This window comes from Gossypium hirsutum, chromosome A05 (genome assembly GCF_007990345.1).
Source record: "Gossypium hirsutum isolate 1008001.06 chromosome A05, Gossypium_hirsutum_v2.1, whole genome shotgun sequence".
In the NCBI taxonomy this organism is placed as follows: Eukaryota; Viridiplantae; Streptophyta; class Magnoliopsida; order Malvales; family Malvaceae; genus Gossypium; species Gossypium hirsutum.
The window spans coordinates 2,740,509-2,762,856 of NC_053428.1; the positions used below are offsets into that span (position 1 = coordinate 2,740,509).

Sequence of the window (22,348 nt, forward strand, 5' to 3'; positions counted from 1 at the left end):
TTCTCCCAAAAGTGATAGCTTGATAGTGTGATTATGCTTCCGACGATCTCCAACCCCAAGCCGACCTGCCAATACTAAAGAAATGGAGAGGAGAGGTAAGCTTTTTGCTTAGTAAGTCCATATGAAATTAATAAGCAATTACTAACATGTTTTTCAATATAAAACACTATAATTTTACAATTACACATGTTCAGGTTAAGCTATTTTATCGAGTTACAGTTACTAAATCATTTATATCTAGATCTACAAAACTCCAAATTAAGTTCCGTTAATTTTCCTTGAAACTAGACTCATATACCTTTCTCCCATAAAATTTTAAGAATTTTTTACTTAGCCAGTTAATACAGTTTATTCATTAAAGTTTCCCCTGTTTCAGTGTTTAGCTACTTTGACCTCTGTTCACTACGAATCAATTTTCTCTCTGTACAGAATTCAAAGGGCTATGCCATTTATTTATCTTAAAAATAGAATCAATAAGGAATCTATACATGTAAATTATAACTCCTAATTATTTTTTCACAAATTTTAGTGAATTTCTCAAATAGGAACAGAGGATCTCGAAGTCATTCAGACTCTGTCTCACAGCAATTTAAATATATCATAACATAAAATTCAATTGCATGTACCGTTTCCTCTACGTGAAACTAGACTCATTGAGCTTTAATCTTATATTTTATTCAGCCCCTAAAACAATTTCCACAATTTATGGTGAATTTCTAAAGTTGTATCACTGCAGTAACCCAAAACTGTCAAGGCTAAATTTACTCAATCACAACTATTATTCACTAAATCCATACAATATCATTTCATCCATCATGGAAATAACACATAATTATGCTTCATAGGCATAGATCCATAATCTCGATTTCATAAGTATCAAGACTTATTCCTCGTCATGTCATTTTCATAGTATTCACCAATACTATATACATCATATATCAAGACATCACACATAAGTTTAGTGTACATACCTGTACAACTTGTAATTTAACTTAAGAACATACTCACCAATGGCTTGTCTTATTGGGACCATTATCGAATACTACGTCAAATTACCCGTTGAACACTTGGAATATAATCGGATACACGGAAGCCCGTAGCTAGACAAGCTCAATAGCCTGCGGTTTATGTAGCAAAGCTACCATAATCTCACCCATAATGAACTCGGAACGCAACTCAATGAGCTCGGGTGTTCGCATTCATAATGAACTTGGAACACAACTCAACGAGTTTGGATGCTTGCATCCATAGGTGAACTCGGAACGCAACTCAACGTGTTCGGATGCCTCATAATTCTCACGAACTCGGACCACAACTCAACGAGTTCTGATCTCAATTTCCTAGTGACATGTCACTTGTATCCTAACCTATTTCTAAGGTTCAAACGAGCTCTTTCCTCGATCATACGCCTTTGCCATCTTTCTCGTGAGTCAATATCGATTCTCCGGTGGCAACTCATATTTTTCAAATATTCCACATAATTTGTATAATAATTCAACAATAATCATAGCATGCAACAATTCGTAAATAATAATCATCATACCATTATAAAGACATCAACAACATATAGTAATGTTACATCATTTACATAATATCAAATTATTCACATATATGTATACTTACAATTCATATAATATCATAACATTAACATCAAAATACACATTGCATTATTAAAATCATATGAACTTATCTTGTATGCGAAAATGGTCATTTTTACCATTTTGTCCACAACTTGGTATTTTGCCGATTTTAGCCCGAATTTCGATTTTCCTTGCTCTATCATTTCAAATATAGCCTAATTAGGACTCATATTATTCAAATCAACCCAAAATCATATTTTGAAAAAATTATAATTTTGCCCCTAAACTTTCACATATTTATACTTTTGCCCTAAATCTCGTAAATTAAACTTCACCCTATTTTCTTATGTTTTATGACACGCTGATCATTTTTCCCTTCTATAGCAACATCCAATTCTCACTCTAACATATATTTATAAATTTTTCTCATACCATAACCGTATATGGAGATGGAAGACACGGGTAGGGAGTGTTACAATTTCATGGAAAATAAAGCATTGAAACCACTATGGACTAATTGAAAGAAAGACAATATTTGGAGCCAAGTCATCTAACTGGGCTTTAGCTACCAGAAGGAGGAGAACAACAAATTGAGACAAAGTTAAACAATTTTTTGGCACCAAAATTAAATTGCATATTTTTATAATAATAAAAATGTAAATTTGTTATCTTAATAGTTTATATGTTTATAATTTTAAAGGATTAAATTTAAATTTTATTAATTTTTGAGAGTAAAATATAATTTTATTATTACTAATTTAAAACTTTAAAAATTATAAATAAACTTAAATACAAAATTTTCTATTTTAGAGGGGTGAAATCTCTACCAGCCCCATTGACTTCACTGCTAAAAACAAGTGAATAAGAAGAGAAAAAGGGAAAAAGTAGGTGGAAATGAGAAAATAGAGGAAATAAGCGACTGATCCGAAAAAAAACAAAAGGTGGTTTCAATATGAAAAAATAAGGGCTAGTTTTTTTGAGAGAGACAAAAGTTTTTAACATTTTAATTTAATCATTCTTCGTGTTCGGAATATATTATAACCGAGACAAGCACTTAAAATATCAAGGAGAGCATAGCTAATATGTTTTTTTGTTTATCAATCACAAATAAGTATGGAATGCATTAAGATTTATTAAGGGGAGGGACTCCTTTTAAGAAAAAATTGTGAAGTGTCGTTGGATAAGTTGGATATATATCTTAATGGATTACCAACAATATAATAAAAAATATAATTAAACATCATGATACCTTCATAATTAGTTTAAAAGATCCAAATTTCTGATTTTCGTAAAATATATTACTTTTGTTTCATTCCCTGCGAAATGCAAACATTACAGATTAAACCCTAACCTAAAAAATTGTAATTTGTTTTATAAAAAAGTTTTAAACCTTAACCTAAAAAGATCATAATTTGTTTCCTAATAAAAAGGTTTAGTTGTATTAAAGGATGTCTCATACATGTTTAGGTTTTTGTTTAAAAAAATATTTATCAGTGGGTCCAGCCTTTAAAAACTGACGTGGCACGATCTTATTGGCAAACTCACTGATAAAGAAAATATCCTAAAAATATAGGCAACCAAAAAAAGAAAAAAAACCCTAAAAACAGAAAAGCATGGAAAGAAGCAGCAAAAGAAAAGAGGGAAAAGAATCGAAGGGTTTTTTGGGGTTAGCATAACCAAAATATATTGAAACTACAAAGGAAAGAGAAAAAGATATGTTGACACCCTTAACCCTTTTAGTACCGCCGGCATCTCCTCCTTCACTGTTTTCCTTCAATCGCTTCTCTCATTTCCCATTCTCTACCTCCATCTCCGCCACCACCACCTCCGCCTCTGGTCAGTCATCTTTCTCTTTCACTCTGCTTGTTCTTTTAATTCTTTCAACTTTGTTCCACTTTGTCTGCTTATTCTCTCCATGCACAGTTTTCTGTAATTAGCTTTGGATACTTTTTTTCCTTTTGGTCGATTTTTTATGTACCTTGTGTTTCGATGGAAGCTTCAATTTCACGTTTTCTTTTTTATTGATTTGAAAATAAAATCACTTCTCTATATAATAAAGAAAACATAAATATGATTTTTAGATTTTTTTTTGTTTTTGTACTTTGTTCAGAATGTCTTGTTACAATGCATCAAGGAAGGTGTTAAATTGGACCAGTGCTATTGTCCATGTAATATTGGGACTCCAGTTGACTGCATTTTGCACTTTTTTTTAGTGAACAATTTTATATGTTTGGCTATTTTCTTTGGTTTATTGTTATTTTTCTAAAATTCAACGAATGTTGGTAGTAATTTTGTTCTATAAACCCGAAAATTAGACAGATTTATTGAGAGTAGTATCTAGAAGACTTGTTTTGGCAACCAAGACGCAGTCAATAACGACCATGGCAAGTGTAAGTTCATTCAACTGAATATTCTTCCATTGATTGTCTTATCTGGAAATAAGGGTACTGATTAGTTTATTTCAAAATGTGGTTTAGCAAGAGGAAGAATGTAAGGGGAATCTGAAGGCACAGTTAGCAAAACTATTTGAAGTTTCACTTAAAGTAACAGTTCCGAATGAGGCAGATGTTGACCCATTGATAGCTGCCTGCACTGGCAAATTTGGTGATTACCAATGGTATGGTGTAGGTTCCCTTATTGGAAAAAAATACTATTTACCTTAGAAGGTGTTTTGATGTTATGAAATGGTAAATAACTTGTTATTAGAAGTTTCATAGAGCCTTCAATATGGAATAGTTTTTCTTGCCTAATTCCTTGGAAATTTTTTGGTGCAGTAATAATGCCATGGGCCTTTGGTCTAAAATCAAAGGGAAGGGTACTCAATTTCGTGGCCCCCCAGCTGTCGGAGAGGTTGGAATTATTTGATTCTGGAGCATCATCTTTCCTGTATCATACTTTGAGTCAATAGATAATCATTGTTTTGTTCATTTAATTTCCTTGTTTCTTTTGGTAGGCAATCAAGAATAATCTTCCAACCTCTGAAATGATAGATTCATGCTCTGTAGCTGGTCCTGGGTTTGTAAATGTAGTATTATCAAAGAATTGGATGGCCAAGGTGGTTCACACATTCCTCTGTTTTGCTTTTTTGTCATTGACTTTCTTTCCTGGATAGTATTCCTTTTGGATTTGGCTTTGCTTGTTGTGGCTGTTGCATTGATCTAATAAGAGAGCTTGGTTTTTTTGTTGTTTGACAGAGTATTCAAAAGATGCTAGTTGAAGGTATTGATACATGGGCACCACAGCCTCCAGTTAAAACAGCAGTTGTTGACTTTTCGTCCCCTAATATTGCAAAGGAAATGCATGTTGGTCACTTGAGATCTACCATTATTGGTGACACACTTGCTCGTATGCTTGAATTTTCGAAAGTCAAAGTCCTTCGGCGAAACCATGTTGGTGACTGGGGGACACAGGTTGGTGTTGTTTCGGATTTGTGCATAAAAGGATGCATTCTTGTTTGTGCTCAGAAAAGGCTTAAGCATCCATCTTATTGTGAAGTTTATAAATATATCTTGGTTGCTGTTCATAAAAGTTTGTATATCTCTCTTATCGTGAAGTTTGTATATCCATGATAGTCTGTTATCTTATTGGAGTTTCTTGTCATATACTTTGGCTCTTAATTTGTCTTACTCTTCCATTTGCACTCTGCTACTGTTAAAGCAGAAGATCATATAACTTTTCAGCATGACCCCAGCTGTACCTTTTTATTGACTTTCCTATTTGTTGTGCAGTTTGGCATGCTGATTGAGTTTCTATTTGAAAAGTTTCCTAACTTTGAAGATGCTACTGAAACTGCCATTGGAGATCTACAGGTGAATGAATGTTTTCAAATTCCTTTGAATTTGAAGCTCAAGCAGAAATATACTAAGCACTGGATCCATCAAATAATTGCTGATCCACTTTTTTTAGAGGCTATACCTCTCTATAAAACAGGTTTTAACGAAGTTCATTATGTTTGAGCTTTTAATGATGTTTTAATCAAAAACATTTATTTTATTAAGCTACATCTCTTGAATAACAATTGAAACTTCCTCTTTTTATGAATGAACTTGTTTAGACTTTTATGAAGTAGATTCTTTGTAGATGGTTGAACCAATTTAGAAATTATTGGTGATTCTTTTGTTTTTCTATAAATTTCTCCACCAAACACAAATAGAAATCAGATTGATTATCAAAATTGAGTGATTGTTGTAATCCTAACTTGGGTGACTCTCTTAGGCATTCTATAAAGCTTCAAAACAGAGATTTGATTCTGATCCTGCATTTAAGGAGAGAGCTCAACAGGCAGTGGTGCGGCTTCAGGTAAATTTTACTTTGTTCAGTATTTGACTCTCTCTCTCTCTCTTGATGTACTTGTATTCATTTACACTTATCTCTTTGTGCTCATTTAAGGGTGGAGAAGAAAAGTATCGCAGGGCATGGGCACAAATATGTGAAATCAGCCGGACTGAATTTCACAAGGTCTATCAACGACTTGGAGTTCATTTAGAGGAAAAAGTAAGTAATGTCAAATGTCAAATGTCAATCTCTATGTATTGTTATATTTTGGTCAGCTTAGGTAATTTTCAGGTGCACTTCTACACAAAAACTTCTCTATGACATTCAGGGATCATTGCAAAACTCCTTTTTTTTATGATTTACTTTCTATTTTTTCTTTATATTTTGGACCTATTTATATAATTATCTTTAATCTTGTACAAACCGTAAATATTGTGTTTATTGATTTTAACATTTATATAATTGCCAGAGGTCTTGCATATGTGCAATTGTACACGATTATGCTACTTTGACATATTCCACCAAGCTAGTCAAGTTTTCTACAACCTCATTTTAGAATGTTTTGTCCCTGGTGCAAATGGTGCTCCTGATTGACCTATTTATGATTATTTCATTGTGACAGGGAGAGAGCTTTTATAATCCTTATATTCCTGGGGTTATAGAAGGGTTGACCAAACAAGGATTAGTTGAGGAAAGTCAGGGAGCTCGTGTGATCTTTATTGAAGGCATTAATATACCTCTTATTGTTGTGAAGAGTGATGGTGGTTTCAACTATGCATCAACTGACCTGGCTGCTCTTTGGTTAGTTTTCTTCCGTTATTTGATGTTATGAGCCTGTAGTTTTTGTTTGGCATTCCTTGCCAAATGTCAGAAATATGTGCCAGCCAAGAGAATTGACTGAAATTACCCTGGCTAGAATTACAAAAGTGGTTCTTGGTTCGAAATTTCTTGAGCATTTAAACTTTAGATGATTTATTGTTTATTGTTTCCTTTTTCATGTTGATCTCATTGGGTACTCTGTTAGGCCAATTTGTTTTGATAATTGTACTTTTTTACTAATTATGGAACAATCTTACTGCGTTGACATGGAACATGTTAGTCTAGCATAGGAATTAATTAGCTTCCTTATCAACCTTTTTAGTTTCAATTTTGTAGGTATCGCCTCAATGAAGAGAAAGCTGAGTGGATTATGTATGTTACTGACGTAGGCCAACAACAGCATTTTGATATGGTGTTCAAAGTATGTTCTCGAAGTAGTTTCTTGAATTCTGTTGTATAATATTTTAAAACCCTTTGTTAATGAAGTGAAACTTCACTTCCTAGTTCTTATTCAACTTACTTGGACTATATTGATGTTTGTGAATACCATTACAATGATCATAAAGAGTTATTCCGGCTTTTGACATCTAGTCTTTTGCTGTATATTCTGAAACTATTTTGGTTACTTTTCAGGCTGCCAAACGTGCAGGGTGGCTTCCTCAAGGTGATAATTATCCCAAAGCTAGCCATGTTGGTTTTGGACTTGTTCTTGGAGAAGATGGCAAGCGTTTTCGAACCCGTAACACTGAAGTAGTTCGTTTAGTTGATCTACTTGATGAAGCCAAGAACCGAAGTAAAGCAGCACTTATTGAGCGTGGTATGATATTTAACCTTATCACTGTTGTTTCAAATGTTTTTCAGCTCTTTTTAACTACCTTATGTTCGTCAGTCTATTAGTGACATATTTGTTACTGCAAGTTCTTTCAGTTGTTAAGTTGTGTAGCCTTTGAACTTTTCAACCTCTTGTATCTGAAATTGTTACTTTGTGTTCCAATCAGGTAAGGGTGAAGAATGGACCGAGGAGGAGATTGAGAGTACTGCTGATGCAGTTGGTTATGGTGCTGTAAAGTAAGCTACTTATTATTATATCAAGTTATTTATGTAATCTAATTAGTATTGCTATGATCTTCTAAGTAGTTCTTGTACTACTTTGTTTTCTTTTTAATATTCATTAAATCTGATTGCAGGTATGCTGACTTGAAGAACAACAGATTGACCAATTATACATTTAATTTTGACCAGATGCTTAATGATAAGGTGCCTAACAGTTTTTTTTTAGAATGCAAATATTGTCGAACTGGTTTCATCATTTTGGTCTCTAGTGAACTTTTTATGATGAAAGTTTCCCATATTTCTTCTGCTGCTTCTGATTGTAGTTTTCTGCTCCTACTAATGTCATTACTGTTGCTATTACTTCAATCACTATTAGCATCTGATTCTTGCCTTCTAAATTTTTTTAATGGCAGGGCAACACTGCTGTTTATTTGCTATATGCTCATGCTCGAATATGTTCAATCATCAGGAGATCTGGTAAAGACGTGGAGGAGCTGAAGAATGTAAGTTCTCCCTCAATCTGAAGCAGTAGCATTGTAAATCTTTTAGTTGCCTTTTTATGTAATGACATTAGTATCCTGTTATTAGGCTAAGTAGAACTACTCTTTTGTATCAGATTCAATATCTGCAACTTTTACCCATTATCTCTTTGTTTTTAATAGAAGGGGACATTAGTATTGGAGCATAAGGATGAGCGTGATTTGGGGCTCCATTTGCTGCAGTTTGCTGAGGTAAGAACTTAAGGAAGAAAAAGAACAATCTATTTGTTGTTTCTTGAGTCAGGCTCGGTCTGACAAATTTTTATCTTGCTTGCAGGTTGTTGAGGAGGCTTGTACCAATTTGTTACCGAATGTTGTGTGTGACTACCTCTATAATTTATCCGAAATCTTCTCCAAATTTTACAGCAATGCCGAGTGCAAGGTATGATCAACTATCTAATTATATGATTTCTTGGTAAAATAAACCTTGTTATTGCTTGTCAGCCTGCCCTCACAAGGCCGTTCACCTAGTGTTGAAACTAGGAAAGTTCTAATGGCGGAGTGAATTCTAGGTAAAAGATGTTGCAATGAAACTTTAAGATGACATGTGGCATATATTGATTAAATGAGCAGGTTATCGGGTCAGGTAAGGAAACAAGTAGACTACTATTATGTGAAGCAACCGCAGTGGTTATGAGAAAATGCTTCAATCTCCTGGGAATCACACCTATTTACAAGATATGATTGTACTTTGAAAGCTTTACATATAAAATCCTATGTACCGCGACAATTGTATTCAGATCTCATTACTTTATTTATTTGGACAGTTTTGATTGTGCTTATGTGTTTTAGCTATGAATTTATTCATACCTGCAGCAAGGCCTAATTAACTAATTTACCTACCTATTTAAAACACTCTAATCGCTTTCAGCTGCTGAAGGATTGTCATGAAATCTTATTAATCCACTTCTTTACTCCAAACCTTAATATTTACTCATATTTAAACTATGTAATTGAATCAATTAGGTACTAAATTGATAAATTGTTTAAATGTCCTATATGTATAGTAGCTATATTTTGTGGGAGCTTTTTTGTTTTTTAGATTTTTTTAAGAAATAAATAGAAACTCAATTATGATTTTTACATTATTTTTAACAAATAATTTTTTTTCAATTACATTGTGCGTGTGATAATATAATATAAATTTTATGTCTCGACATTATTGAGATGGAGGTCTTTAATCTTTGAATATATAAAATCAACTTTAATGTATAAAATTTTGATTCTAATATGTTTGTACAACATATCTACGAATTATATTTATAACAATAAAACAAGTCGAATAGATATATTTGAATAAAAAGTCAACAAAACAACAGCAAGTCAGAAATCTAGTGGCGTTCCACTCAAAATTGAAAGTGGGATGGAATGATAAATCCACTTGTTGGTTAAAAATTGAAGCTAATTGATGAATAATTAAGTGGAATAGAATGATCAAAATTCACCCAACCTAACATGGTTGGAGCCTAATCAATTCCCCATTTTGCTATTAATTAATAATACATTATTATTCATTTATTTCCCAGTTGTACACTTATACTGCTCATTGAATTATCTTGCCCGCTTTATTTAATCCAAATTATGTCTGTATTTATTTATTTATTTAAAATTATTTTTATTCATGTTGTTTGGTTTAAGTTAGATGAATTAATAATATTCATAAATAATAAAGTAAATAATAAAAAAGTACGTATCTTTTTTATATATAAAATAAGAAAAATTATTACACAATAAAATTTTTTAAATTACACAAGCAGGTTGAGGATTTGATATATATATATTAAAGGGTGTAGTAAAAAAAAAAGATAAAAGAGTGAGTATTTGGTATACTAGTAGCGTACTTTATTTATTCCATAAGTAATCTTAAAAAATTGGCATGTGTCAGTTTATTTAAAATATCTATTTTTTAATATTAGACTATACCCTATAGGATACTTGTTAACCCTTTAACCTTATTTGTGAGGTCTAAAATTTCATTCGCAGTGTACTAAATATTTTTTCCTTATGTAAATTAATTTGACACTTGTCACATGTTCAACCTATTTGTGGAGTCCTATAAAAAACTTCATTAATAGTATATCAAATAATTACCCATAAAACAATATAAATATATAAAAAGAAGGGTTAGTATTTGACACACCAACAATATATCTTTTTAATTCTACCCACAGTCTTAAAAAATTGCCAAGCGTTCTTTTAATATTTTATTATATTTATTTAGGACATTTGTCAATCTTCTAACCTTACTTGTGGAGTCTAAAAATTTAATTGATAGTATACCAAAATTTTTCATTAAAACAAATACACAAGACTATATTATCAATATTATTAATTATATAAAATTGAACAGTTTGAAATGATTTATTATACCAGTGTTATAAATGAACATAAATAAATTTTTTTTGTGCAAAAAATATAAGTAATTTAAATAAACTTTGTTTATGTCGAATTCATTTAATAGATAAAACTCAAAGTTTTGTACATATACACATATTTAATTTAATAAACAAAATTATTACTTAAATACTTTATTCATTTACAAGATTAAATTCAACTCTACCAGAATAAAACCATAAATCAATAAATCAATTAAATCTTTGATGTAAGAAGCGATTTTTAATTAAGTTGAAAATCGAAGCAAATAATATATTTAAAAAAGAGATAATTCAAGTTTATCCCTACTTTCAATTTCGTTTCTATACATTAAAAATGCCTCTTCGGGCAGTTAAAGTTTCGTTTATCATCATAGTCCTTAAATATGAAATAATGTGACGCAGAAATATTTCATAATGATGTCACATGTCAAATAAAACTGACATATGCCATACATATAATGTAAAGTAATTATTTTTGACAATGATACAAATATGATGGCAAAGAAAAGTAAAGGTAAAAGACACTTATGACTTACCATATGATTTCGGGTTTAAAATATATTTTATAATTTTTTTAAAATAAAAATGAATCATGTTCTTGTTATTATTTATTTATATATTGCTATTTAGTTTATTCAATTCTTTATTTTTATTTTCAAAATAATAAAAAATTAAAAATATATAAATTAAATGTATTTGACTTATTTTATAAAAAAATTCTCAAAAGTTAATATAGAATTAAATTAAAATTCAAATATTTAACATGTATTTAAATAATAAAATGTAAAAGAGAAGACAAAAACAAAATATAATTATTATTGATATTAATTTTATAAAAATAAACTTGCAACCAAAAATGCCTTAATGGATATCAAGATTTCAGGCTCACTCTTTCTAAACCATATATTTTGGTCTAGATTTAAATAAATTTTGGTTGCCAAATCATCAGTTTTGGTTATAATTGTTTGGAAGTATATTTTGTAATTACAATTGTGATTATATCGGTAACATTTAAAAAAAAACCCTTACATATATTAATTGAAAAATACATTATGTTTAATGAGCTAGTAATATTGTTGTGTATTTTTTTTAACAGACATAATTAAAAAATTACTATATGTCTCTTTTTTTGTTAGTGGGGTAACCACAAATCTCGAACATAGACTTAAAAAAATACCAAAATAAATTTGGAAAAACCAAATTTAATTATCCTAAGAAGGAACAAATAAATAAGTTGAGTTGCTGTAGAATGGATATTTTAATATCTCCAAAAAGGATATTAATGAAGGATAATATTGTTGAATGAAATGAAGTGGGTGGGCTGTGGTGTGAACCATTTTCATTATAGTTTAGTAGTATAAGCATGGAAGAGATGGATGTAGTTTCCTCTCAACTTGGTTCTTTTTCTCTATAAGAAGCAGCTTGGAATCAGATATTTTGGCATTAATTACTAATAAAATCTTTAATGAAGAATGGCTTCAACATTCAAGCTCGTCTTTGCTGTTCCTTTGTTGCTTCAGCTTTTAGGTATCTTCTTCTTCTCTAGTTTCTGCAATTAATAATATTAATTAACACAATGAAGAATGGCTTTGCTATTCATCTCGGCTTACGCATTTGTGTGTGTATATATATATCAGGCTTTAATCTCTGATTTTGAGTCTGCTTGTTTTGTGTTTCATTCTTTTTCTTGTAGTTAATAGGAAGGTTTAATGGTAGTAACAGATGGTCGCATTGTTGTTACGAAATTTTATTCAAAAAACAATCAGAAGAGTGTAAGGTTGGGTACACTTAAATGTGTATTATCGATATCAACAAATTTCTCTTGTTTTTAGGAGTTTTTTTATTATTATTTAAGAAAGAACTTTATATATATATATATATATATGAAACAAAGAAGTAAACTAAACTTGACACTAATAATAGTTGAGAAAAAAATAGTCAAAATGTTTAAGTAAACAATCAACACCATGAATTATAAACGTGGAGGGTTTCAAGCCGGACTTATCAATTAAAATTTCCTTTATTATTGTGAACTAAATAAATACATAAAAGAAATTGTAAATTTATATTCAATATTAATTCAGGGGTTCAATTTTATGACTGCAGCGTTGTATATATAATAACATAAATTTCATGCATCATCGATGAATAATAACATAACACATTATCATTAAATGAAACAAAAATATAATGAAGGACTTATAAAATGTACACTAATAACTTTATTTATATAATTAAATAATAATTAATTATAAATAAATGCTAAAACCCTAAACTTGAGACCTTACACCTTATACTCGAGACCAGAGACCTTACACTATAAACCCTAGAACCTAAGTTTGAGAGTTATGGATATTTATTTATAATAGTTACGATTAATTGTGTTTAAGTAAAATTATTAGTATTTATTTATAAGTTTTTTATATATATTTTTATTTGATTTAATGACGATGTGTCATACTATTATTCATTAATGGTGCATTAAATTTATGCAGTGATAGTGCATTAAATATTATTTCTATTTAAAAAATATAAAAATATAATTTAAATAAATTTTAAATTGAAATATAAAAAAAATATGATTAAATTAGAAAAAGTAACATTCAAATAACATAATTGAAATATTCACAAAAAATGCATAATTTTTTTTATAAAATTTTGCTATTAATCATTGTGTTGTACGAAAATTATTGATTTAATCCATCTATTTTATTTTGATTTTTAAAAAAATATATTTATTTCTTGAATTTTAAAATTTTAAAGTTAATGATAGCGGTTAAATTCTATATTTTCCAAAAAATATAAAAAAATAAAATGATTAAATTAAAATTTACACATAGAATTTAACATTTTTTTGTTGGCTCTTTTTACTTCCTTTCAAAGGGGAATAAGCAAAGAATTTCGTTTGGCATATTTGAGTGAGATTATTGATGTAAGAAGCAGTGATGACGATGATAAGACAATTGCTTACTAAACTTTTCCATTTCATTGCAGAAAAGAAATGCAGTATTTTTGTTTTTGCCTTGGGAAATTAAGTACGTGCTAATCGTGTTGTTTCATCTTTATTTCTACTAACAACGTAAAAACCGGTCAATTTCGCTGACCAGATTTCTGTAGGGGAGGTAAAGTTGGAGTTGACTTCGGAACGGATGCTAATAATCTTCCATCACCTGATCAAGTATCAGATTTGGTTCAAAAACACAACATTCAATACCTCAGGATTTATGATTCTGATCCCAAAGTGCTGAAATCCTTGTCAAACACTGGCATTGAACTTATGGTAGGAGTTCATAATGATTATCCAAATTCCAGTCCCAATCTTATGTAGATTCCTGGGTGAAGAACAGCATCCTCCCATACTACCCCGCTACAAAGATCACCGACATTTCTGTAGGTGTTGAAGTGACTGATAGCCCAGATGCCGCCAACTTGGCTGTGCCCGCCATGAGAAATGTCGTTTCAGCGTTGAAAAAGGTTGGCCTCCAGGGTAGGATCAAGGTTTCAACTCCACTCTCCTTTGGGGTTTTATCGAAATCCTACCCACCTTCCGATGGGGCATTTGACGGTAGCCATGATAATGTCTTGGGACCTTTGTTGGACTTCCTGGAAGAGAACCAATCACCTTTTATGGTCAATTTATATCCTTTTTACGCTATTGGAGATGCTTCTTTGGATGCTGTTCTGTTTAAGTCACCCTCTTCAATTTTCGTAGACCCGAATACCGGTTTTAGTTACAAGAACATTTTTGATGCTCAACTAGATGCTGTTCATTTCGCTTTGGCCAAACGGAAATCCAGAAGAATACCGATTATTGTTACGGAAACCGGCTGGCCTACGAAAGGTTCAGGAGGACATAGGTTAGCGATGGCTAGTCTTGACAATGTTGACGACTCCTATGCTAGTATTGACAATGCCAAGACTTACAACACCAACTTAATTCGTCATGTTACGGATGGCTCTGGTACTCCTGCTAGGCCTGACGAAGAGCTAGTTGTGTACATTTTCTCCTTGTTTAATGAGAACCTGAAGCAAGGACCGGAAATTGAGAGAAACTTTGGTTTATTTTATCCCGACATGAGGAGTGTTTATAACCTGGTCTTCCCTGGAAAAGGAACCGGAAGAAGCTGGTGCGTTGCTTCTAGCCAGGCTTCAAATTCGGCTTTACAGAATGCGCTAGATTGGGCTTGTGGTCCGGGAAAGGCGGATTGCTCCGCTCTTCAGCCTGACCAGCAATGTTTTGAACCAAATAATCTAGTTTCTCATGCCTCTTTTGCATTCAACAATTACTACCAGAAAAATGGGCTCACTGATCAAGCATGCAGTTTTGGAGGAACTGGGATCGTAGTCTATAACGACCCTAGTAAGTACTTGATGCAGAATTTGATCACAATATTGCATGATTTCTCAACTCTAAAAATCTAAAAAACTATTTTCCATTATTTGTGCAGGCTATGGTAGTTGCATCTATAATGGTAAGTACAGATTCTTAAACATCTCATGTACCATACCTATTTTTCTTTTGCCCCCCCCCCCCCCAAACTGTCTATTTTTGCATATTTGATATCATTAGAGAAACTGGGATTTTTTTTTATTTTCACAGTAAAAAGTAGGGATCCGAAAGGAAGAACTTGGTGCGTTGCTTCTAGTCAGGCTTCTAGGTCGAATTTACAGAATGCATTAGATTGGGCATGCGGTCCTGGAAAAGCTGATTGTTCGGAAATTCAGCCTAACCAGAAATGTTTTCAGCCAGATACTCTATTTGCTCATGCCTCTTTCGCCTTCAACAATTACTACCAGAAAAATGGTGCTACTGATGCTTCCTGCAGTTTCCGTGGAAATGCAATCAAAGTTGATCAGGATCCTAGTAATTCTCTTGTTTGACCCTTCAATTTAACTCATCTGATTTTCCAAACTGCAAACAGTTATATATCTATTTAATTTATTTGTGCAGGCTATGGGAATTGCATCTATCACTGTAAGTACAAATTCTGAAACATCCCATGTTCCATAAACTGTCTTGTCGCCCTTTCTATTGTTAATATTATCATTACACGCTGATTCCGTTTTTATCGATTTGTACAGAAGAGGACGTATCATAAGAATAAAGTAGTTGTTGTGATTATCGTGGGCGACCTCATGAGCTAAGCTAATGTTACCAACGTATAATTATTGCGATTATCACATGATTACCAAAACTGCAGCTTGTAATACGACTACCATTGCTACTTCTTTGTAATGGTTTTCATCAGTGAATCTATTAAAAATAACTTTTAACGGTTAAAAAACAAGGAGTAGGATCGATCTCATAAAGATTTTAATTTGTTTTTATTTGAAATTTTCATAACCAGGACATTTCGTGAACAGTTTCGTGCGTATAACTCTTGCGTAAAATAAATAAAAAGATTAAAGTAATATAAAATCAAATAAATAAAAATCGAACGTCAGTAATATAGTAAATAAAAACCTATGGTATCGTTGCCAACATATCTCACCAAAGATTATATCTGAAATGATGTAAAAAATAATATTATGAGATGATTTTATCTATTTCTTGAACTGAAAAAAAATAAATATCCAAACGACAAGAGTTTAAGTGTGATTTCAGATCTCTCAACTCACATTCCAAAATTTAGTCAACTTTTAACTAGAAAATAGTTTAATTGCTGATAGTAAAAAACAAAAAAAAACAAAAAATTAAGACGAAATAAAGCTAAAATAATAAAAAGAACGAAACAGCAAGTAAGCATTGAAAAGCAAAAACCTCTTTCCCCAAAAAGCAAAAGCAAGAAAAAATGCACCCTTTGTTTCTTCAATTTCCAGTATTTATGCTGAAAATTGATACTTAGTATTTACTCCTATACAAATTTTTAAAGATAAGGTTTATTAAAAAAAATATAAGGACTTATTCCTAATTAAATTCTTAATAAATACTTTTACAGATATTATTTAAATAAAAATAATACAAATAAATATTAAATAAAATAATCTCAAATCTTTTATGTGACTTCATATTTTCACTTGTTCCTAACATTTTGAACTTACACTGTAACACTAATATCGCCGGGTTCAAGTTACAAGATATTACATTCGTTATTGGAACAATTGCAATTAAATCACGGACAATTCATAGCAACCAATAATAAAAATTTAGTTAAACCATACATTTCACATGAAATAAAGTCAATCACAGGTCTTATACAAGTTTACGTAAGTTCTAGAGTTGACCCGAGCTAAAAACATAGGATTGACGTCGTGACATCCTCCTTTTCAAGTCGAGATGACGATGAACAGTTTGTCACATCATGACGTTAAGCTATTGTAATGGCCTCGTCGAGACAACGAGTCTCTTGTTGCACTGTGACCCTATAAGTCATTCCTCATCGCAACGACGTTTGAATGATGTCACGAGGGCACAAGTTATTTTGGCCAAAATGTACCAATTAATATCTATTGCTAACCCTTTCACAACCTTATATCATTTATACCCAAAACAATCCCTCTTAACCTGCATTAAACATACATGACATGCAAAACATAATAAAAATGCAGAACATAATAGAAATGCAACAATTGAAGTGTTTCGAATTATAGAAATACAAACTGTAAACTTTAAGTTATTTATCAACGACTTTACCTTTTCCTCTCCCTTTCGAAGATTTCGGTTCGACGTTAGCTATGGATTAACATAAACACATAATACCATCAATATACAACTAAATTCACAATCAATTGTAATTTTATACAACCTTTGCATTTTATTTAATTTAGTCCTTAAAATTTGGACTAACATAACTTCCTATTTAAAACTCCAAATTGAAATCTGATTTCACTATAATCTATTAGGGACCTCCTATTTCTTATTTCTACAGTAAATTTTATAATTTATTTAGTTTAGTCCCTAATATACGAAATTATCAATTAATTTTACTAATTAATTTGGTCTTTTTTCACTACTAAGCTTAAAATTTATTAATTTAACACCTAAAACTTTCAATTCTCAACTATAACAACTTCCAAAATTTTAATAGTTTTACGAATTGAAATATAAGTTAACTAGATTAAACTTCTCATATCTCAAAAATATTAAAATTACAATAAAAATGATTGTATTATATTAACCATTTAAAGCTTCCTAAGATTGAAACCGTTATGGCCGCAACTTCTCTTTTGTTTTGTCAAATTCAGTTGCATGAGGAAGAAGGAAGAAATGCCTTCTCTTTCCTTCCACCACACTTTTATCGTAAATTACTTTATTTTTATTACAAGTTTTATAAATTTTATAACATATTTCCTTATATAATTATGTAGCCACCGTACACTTTAATTCTTAAGTGGTATAATTTCCACTTTAGTCCTTAGTTCATGTAACTCTGTAAATGTTTAAGAAATATATTTACGGACTTAGTTTACGAAAATGGGATCCCGAAATTGTATTTTTCGACACCATCGACTTTCGGATCGTTACATGCACTGCACTTACATAGAAATTAGGCAATAAACACCAAATTTAGTAGCTTTGTGCCCAAATGATTTATCAAAGTAAAGCACATAAATATGTCAATTTGGCACAATGTCGAAATTTTTAGTATCTTTTCTGTCAAAAGCTAAGCAACGTGTTAGATGTATCATCTGGAAAGTAGTTTACAAGTTTGAAACATATATGAAAATTGCTTCTAATTTTTGTTTGGTGATCATTAATGCTTTATGAGACACTGAATAATTATGAGAATGTATGATATATATATTGTCTATCTTATATCACATTTTATTCAAGCTAGTTAAAATGCCAATGGCTCATTTTTATCCGAATTTGTGTTACTAGGATCTAAATATGCATGTTGGTAGTAGAAAGATCGGCACTTGACCAAGCGTAACTCGCAAGATGTAGTCTCCAAAAAAATTTAAAATCATGATTACTTGATGTGACCGCGTAATTTTTCATATTAAAATATTCATGTCTACTTCGAGACCCTTCAACCTTCTCCTTGCGGCTGTGGTCTAAGATCAACTTTTATGATCCAGAGTCAATATATTCCTCTCTTTATACATACACAGGTTGATGAAACAATTTAATGTAATACAATTACGTGGGGGAAGCAATGCGAAGTATCAAATACTGCATCGACCTTGGTCTTTGGTCGTTGTATCTAAAAATCAATTTATTTTATGTGGCCATGAATTTCCCATCTAGATGCTAGCTTTTTTCTATTAGAAAAAGCTTGGAAGAACGTTATTTGGCAATAACTAATAAATTTTCATGAACAATGGCTTCGAGATTCAAGCTTGCGTTTGCACTCTCTCTGCTGCTTCAACTGTTAGGTAAGTCTTCATTTCTGCAATTAATATCTGAATTGGCAAATATGCTATTGTGATCTAGTGGTTGATTTTAAATTCATTGGCATCATGTTTAGGATTCTAACTTTACGTATAAACTTAATACAAGCTTAATATATATATATGTTATAAAATATTTATATTTAATTCTTTAGTTGGTACCTCTTAAATGAACACAGAGAGAAGAAAGACTCAACCCATTTAAGGGTCAATATAATGAACCCAACTCTTACTCCTTTTCTACAACGCCGCACAAGTAAACGAAACAAGTTAATAATGTGAGGTCTTTGGTCAATGTACCTTAAACAAAGAAGATATTTTTGGCAGTAGCTATTAGATTTCATAAACACTGGCTTCAGGATTCTAGTTTTTATGTATCTTTTCTTCTCTTCATCGTGTTTGATTCTGGAATTAATACTACACTCACTTAACACTGCTTCAGTTTCTGCTTTATTTTCTTTCCCATAACCCATTTGTTTCTGCTTTTCTCTATTCATCTTTGCTTGGGCCATTTGCAATTTTGAGGCTTTTAATCTTTGATTTTGAGTAAAAAAGCTCAGTTTTTCACAGCACTCTGCTTGTCTTGTGCTATCATTCCATAAGCGTTGTTGTTTTCCAAGACTTGAATTGAACAAAAACAATGTATTTAAAAGTGTGATGAGAAATGTTACAAGAATTCTATGAAAAAGTAGAGTGGGAATTGAGATATACAAAAATATATTGGTTAAAATAATGCAATATTCATTTTGTCCCCCAAGGAAAAAACGAACTAAATCACGGAAACTTATTAAAACCTTTCCTTTTTCCTTTAAATACTATGTTTTTGCCGTAGAAAATACATGTTGAACGTGTTTTTCCCATATGTGTTACACGAGAAACTTTTACTACTTCATCTTCCGCCCAATCTTTTAGCTAATGAAGAGGTTGCTCAATTTCATGGGCAGATTTCTGTAGGGGAAGCAAAGTTGGTGTTGCCTATGGAAGGAATGCTAATAATCTTCCCCCACCTGATCAAGTAGCACAATTGGTTGAAAAACACAATATTCAGTACCTCAGGATTTATGATTCCGATCCCAAAGTGTTAAAGGCCTTTTCAAACACTAGCATTGAACTTATGGTGGGAGTTCGTAATGCAGACTTATCAGCATTCCAGTCCCAATCTTATGTAGATTCCTGGCTAAGGAATAGCATCCTCCCATACTACCCAGCCACAAATATCACCCACATTACTGTTGGTATTGAAATGATTGATAGCCTGGACAATGCCACCAACTTGGTTGTACCCGCCATGAGAAATGTTGTTTTCGCATTGAAAACAGCTAACCTGCAAGATAGGATCAAGGTTTCAACTCCACTCCCCTTTGGGGTTTTATCGAAATCCTACCCACCTTCCGAAGGGGCATTTAGCAGTAGCTATGAAAATGTCTTGCGACCTTTGTTGGACTTCCTGGAAGAGAACCAATCACCTTTTATGGTCGACTTATATCCTTTTTACGCTATGATCAATGGAAATTCTTCTTTGGATTATGTTCTGTTTAAGTCATCCTCTTCGATTTTCGTAGACCCAAATACCGGTTTAAGTTACAATAACATTTTTGATGCTCAGCTAGATGCTTTTCATTTTGCTTTGGCCAATCTGAATTTTAGCAGAATGAAGATTATTGTAACGGAAACTGGCTGGCCTACGAGAGGTTCACCCTATGCTAGTATTGACAATGCCCAGACTTACAACACCAACTTAATTCGTCAGTTTATGGATGGCCCTGGTACGCCTGCTATGCCCGGTGTAAACCTATATGTGTTCATTTTCACCTTGTTTAGTGAGAACCTAAACCCAGGACCGGAAACAGAGAGAAACTTTGGCATATTTTATCCGGACATGTCGAGTGTATATAACCTGGGCTTTCCTGACAAAGGAGGAAGAAGCTGGTGCATTGCTTCTAGCCAGGCTTTGGATTCGGATTTACAGTATTTGCTAAATTGGGCTTGCATTCTGGGAAAAGCGAATTGTTCGGCAATTCAGCCAGGCCAGCAATGTTTTGAACCAGATACCCTATTTTCTCATACCTCTTTCGCCTTCAACAATTACTACCAGAAAAATGGGGCCACCGATGATGCATGCAGTTTTGGAGGAACTGGGATCAAAGTTTATACGGACCCTAGTAAGTCAATTACATTATGCAGAATTTAATAACAAATTTGCATGATATCTCCAGGCTAAAAAACTTTCCATTATCTGTTTTATTTATTTGTGCAGGCTATGGTGAATGCAGCTATCACTGTAAGTATATAAATTCTGAAACATCCTATGTACCCTACACTTTGTCTTTTCGCCCTTTCTATTGTTATATTTCATCATTACTAGCTGCTTCCGTGTTTTCGATTTGTACAGAAGAGGACGTATCATGAGAATAAAGTAGTTGTTGCGATTATCGTGGACGAGTGCATGAGCTAAGCTAGTGTTACCAACGTTTAATTGTTGTGATTATCATGCTGGACTACCAAAACTGCAGCATGTAATACGACTACCATTGCTATTGTTAGTTAGTTTCTTAGTGATGATTTTTTAGTTTCTCAAGCTGGGCAACTTGTTAGACGGACCATCTGAAGATAGTTGACTAGTTTTAAACATATATGAAGGTTGCCTCTAGTTTTTATAATGCATGTATGTGATAGAATACATACACTAGCATGCTCAAAATTTTTTTGATTTGTTTCGTGTTTAAGTGTATTAAAGAATAAAATATATTAGTTAAGATTTGTTTTTTATTAAATTTGTTAACTCAATCATTTTGAGTTAGATATGGGATTTGAACCAAATTTTATTTTTTTTAAAGAATAAATATTAAAATTATACATGAACTTTAATTCAATATGTAATATATCATATATGAGCATTGATATTGTACAATTTTATAATAAAAATTTGATTTGATTCAATTTTTACAAATTACTAACAATATTATTGAATCTGCAATTTTATTTTGATATGAAGTAGATACAAACAACTATATTATTCGAATATGAAAATAAATGTACATACTCATTTTTTTTAAATGTATACAAATGAATTAAAATTAAAGTTTTATATATATATATATGAAACCAAATCAAAATTTTAATTTGATATTTATTCTATTTTACTTACTTTGATAATTAATTTTCAAAAAACTTCATAAAATAAAGACAATATAGTCATTATGAAGTTAACATCCCTATTTTCCCTCTTTTATACGTACACAAGTGGATGAAACAATTCAATGTTGTTGTGCGGAAGCGTGTGAAAGAGTAAAATTATTGTACTGAAAAATCACACTAAGTTCAATTCCCAGGAAAGAGAGGTGGATCACGAGGATCACTTAAGTACCAAGTC

At 31.6% G+C, this 22,348-nt stretch overlaps 2 protein-coding genes and 1 pseudogene across 5 annotated transcripts; all 3 read left to right on the plus strand.

The window, feature by feature from the left end:
* The first annotated feature begins 3,160 nt into the window (after positions 1-3,160).
* On the plus strand, positions 3,161-9,048 carry LOC107958718 (arginine--tRNA ligase, chloroplastic/mitochondrial). 4 transcript variants are annotated; one of them, XM_016894556.2, is made up of 19 exons: positions 3,276-3,416; positions 3,691-3,748; positions 3,896-3,970; positions 4,058-4,197; positions 4,355-4,430; positions 4,534-4,635; positions 4,775-4,990; positions 5,309-5,389; positions 5,796-5,879; positions 5,970-6,074; positions 6,478-6,656; positions 7,011-7,095; positions 7,308-7,491; positions 7,673-7,742; positions 7,862-7,931; positions 8,141-8,230; positions 8,390-8,458; positions 8,544-8,648; positions 8,840-9,048. In XM_016894556.2, the coding sequence occupies exons 2-19, from the start codon at positions 3,692-3,694 to the stop codon at positions 8,948-8,950; spliced, it is 1,899 nt and encodes a 632-aa protein (XP_016750045.2). In that variant the 5' UTR covers positions 3,276-3,416; position 3,691; the 3' UTR covers positions 8,951-9,048. The 4 variants fall into 4 exon arrangements, with proteins under 4 accessions (XP_016750044.2, XP_016750046.2, XP_016750045.2 ...); XM_041112846.1 differs by having other exon boundaries at positions 3,339-3,416; positions 3,900-3,970; XM_016894555.2 differs by lacking the exon at positions 3,691-3,748 and having other exon boundaries at positions 3,161-3,416; positions 3,900-3,970.
* Positions 9,049-12,029: 2,981 nt separating this feature from the next.
* On the plus strand, positions 12,030-15,916 carry LOC107960799 (glucan endo-1,3-beta-glucosidase 13-like; annotated as a pseudogene).
* A 3,978-nt stretch (positions 15,917-19,894) lies between these two features.
* LOC107958719 (glucan endo-1,3-beta-glucosidase 13-like) lies at positions 19,895-21,802 on the plus strand (the record flags this gene model as incomplete). Its single annotated transcript, XM_041112847.1, has 2 exons — positions 19,895-21,137; positions 21,233-21,802. Coding segments are annotated over 2 exons (1,395 nt in total), but the record flags the coding sequence as incomplete, so codon positions are not given.
* Between the last annotated feature and the right edge of the window lie 546 nt (positions 21,803-22,348).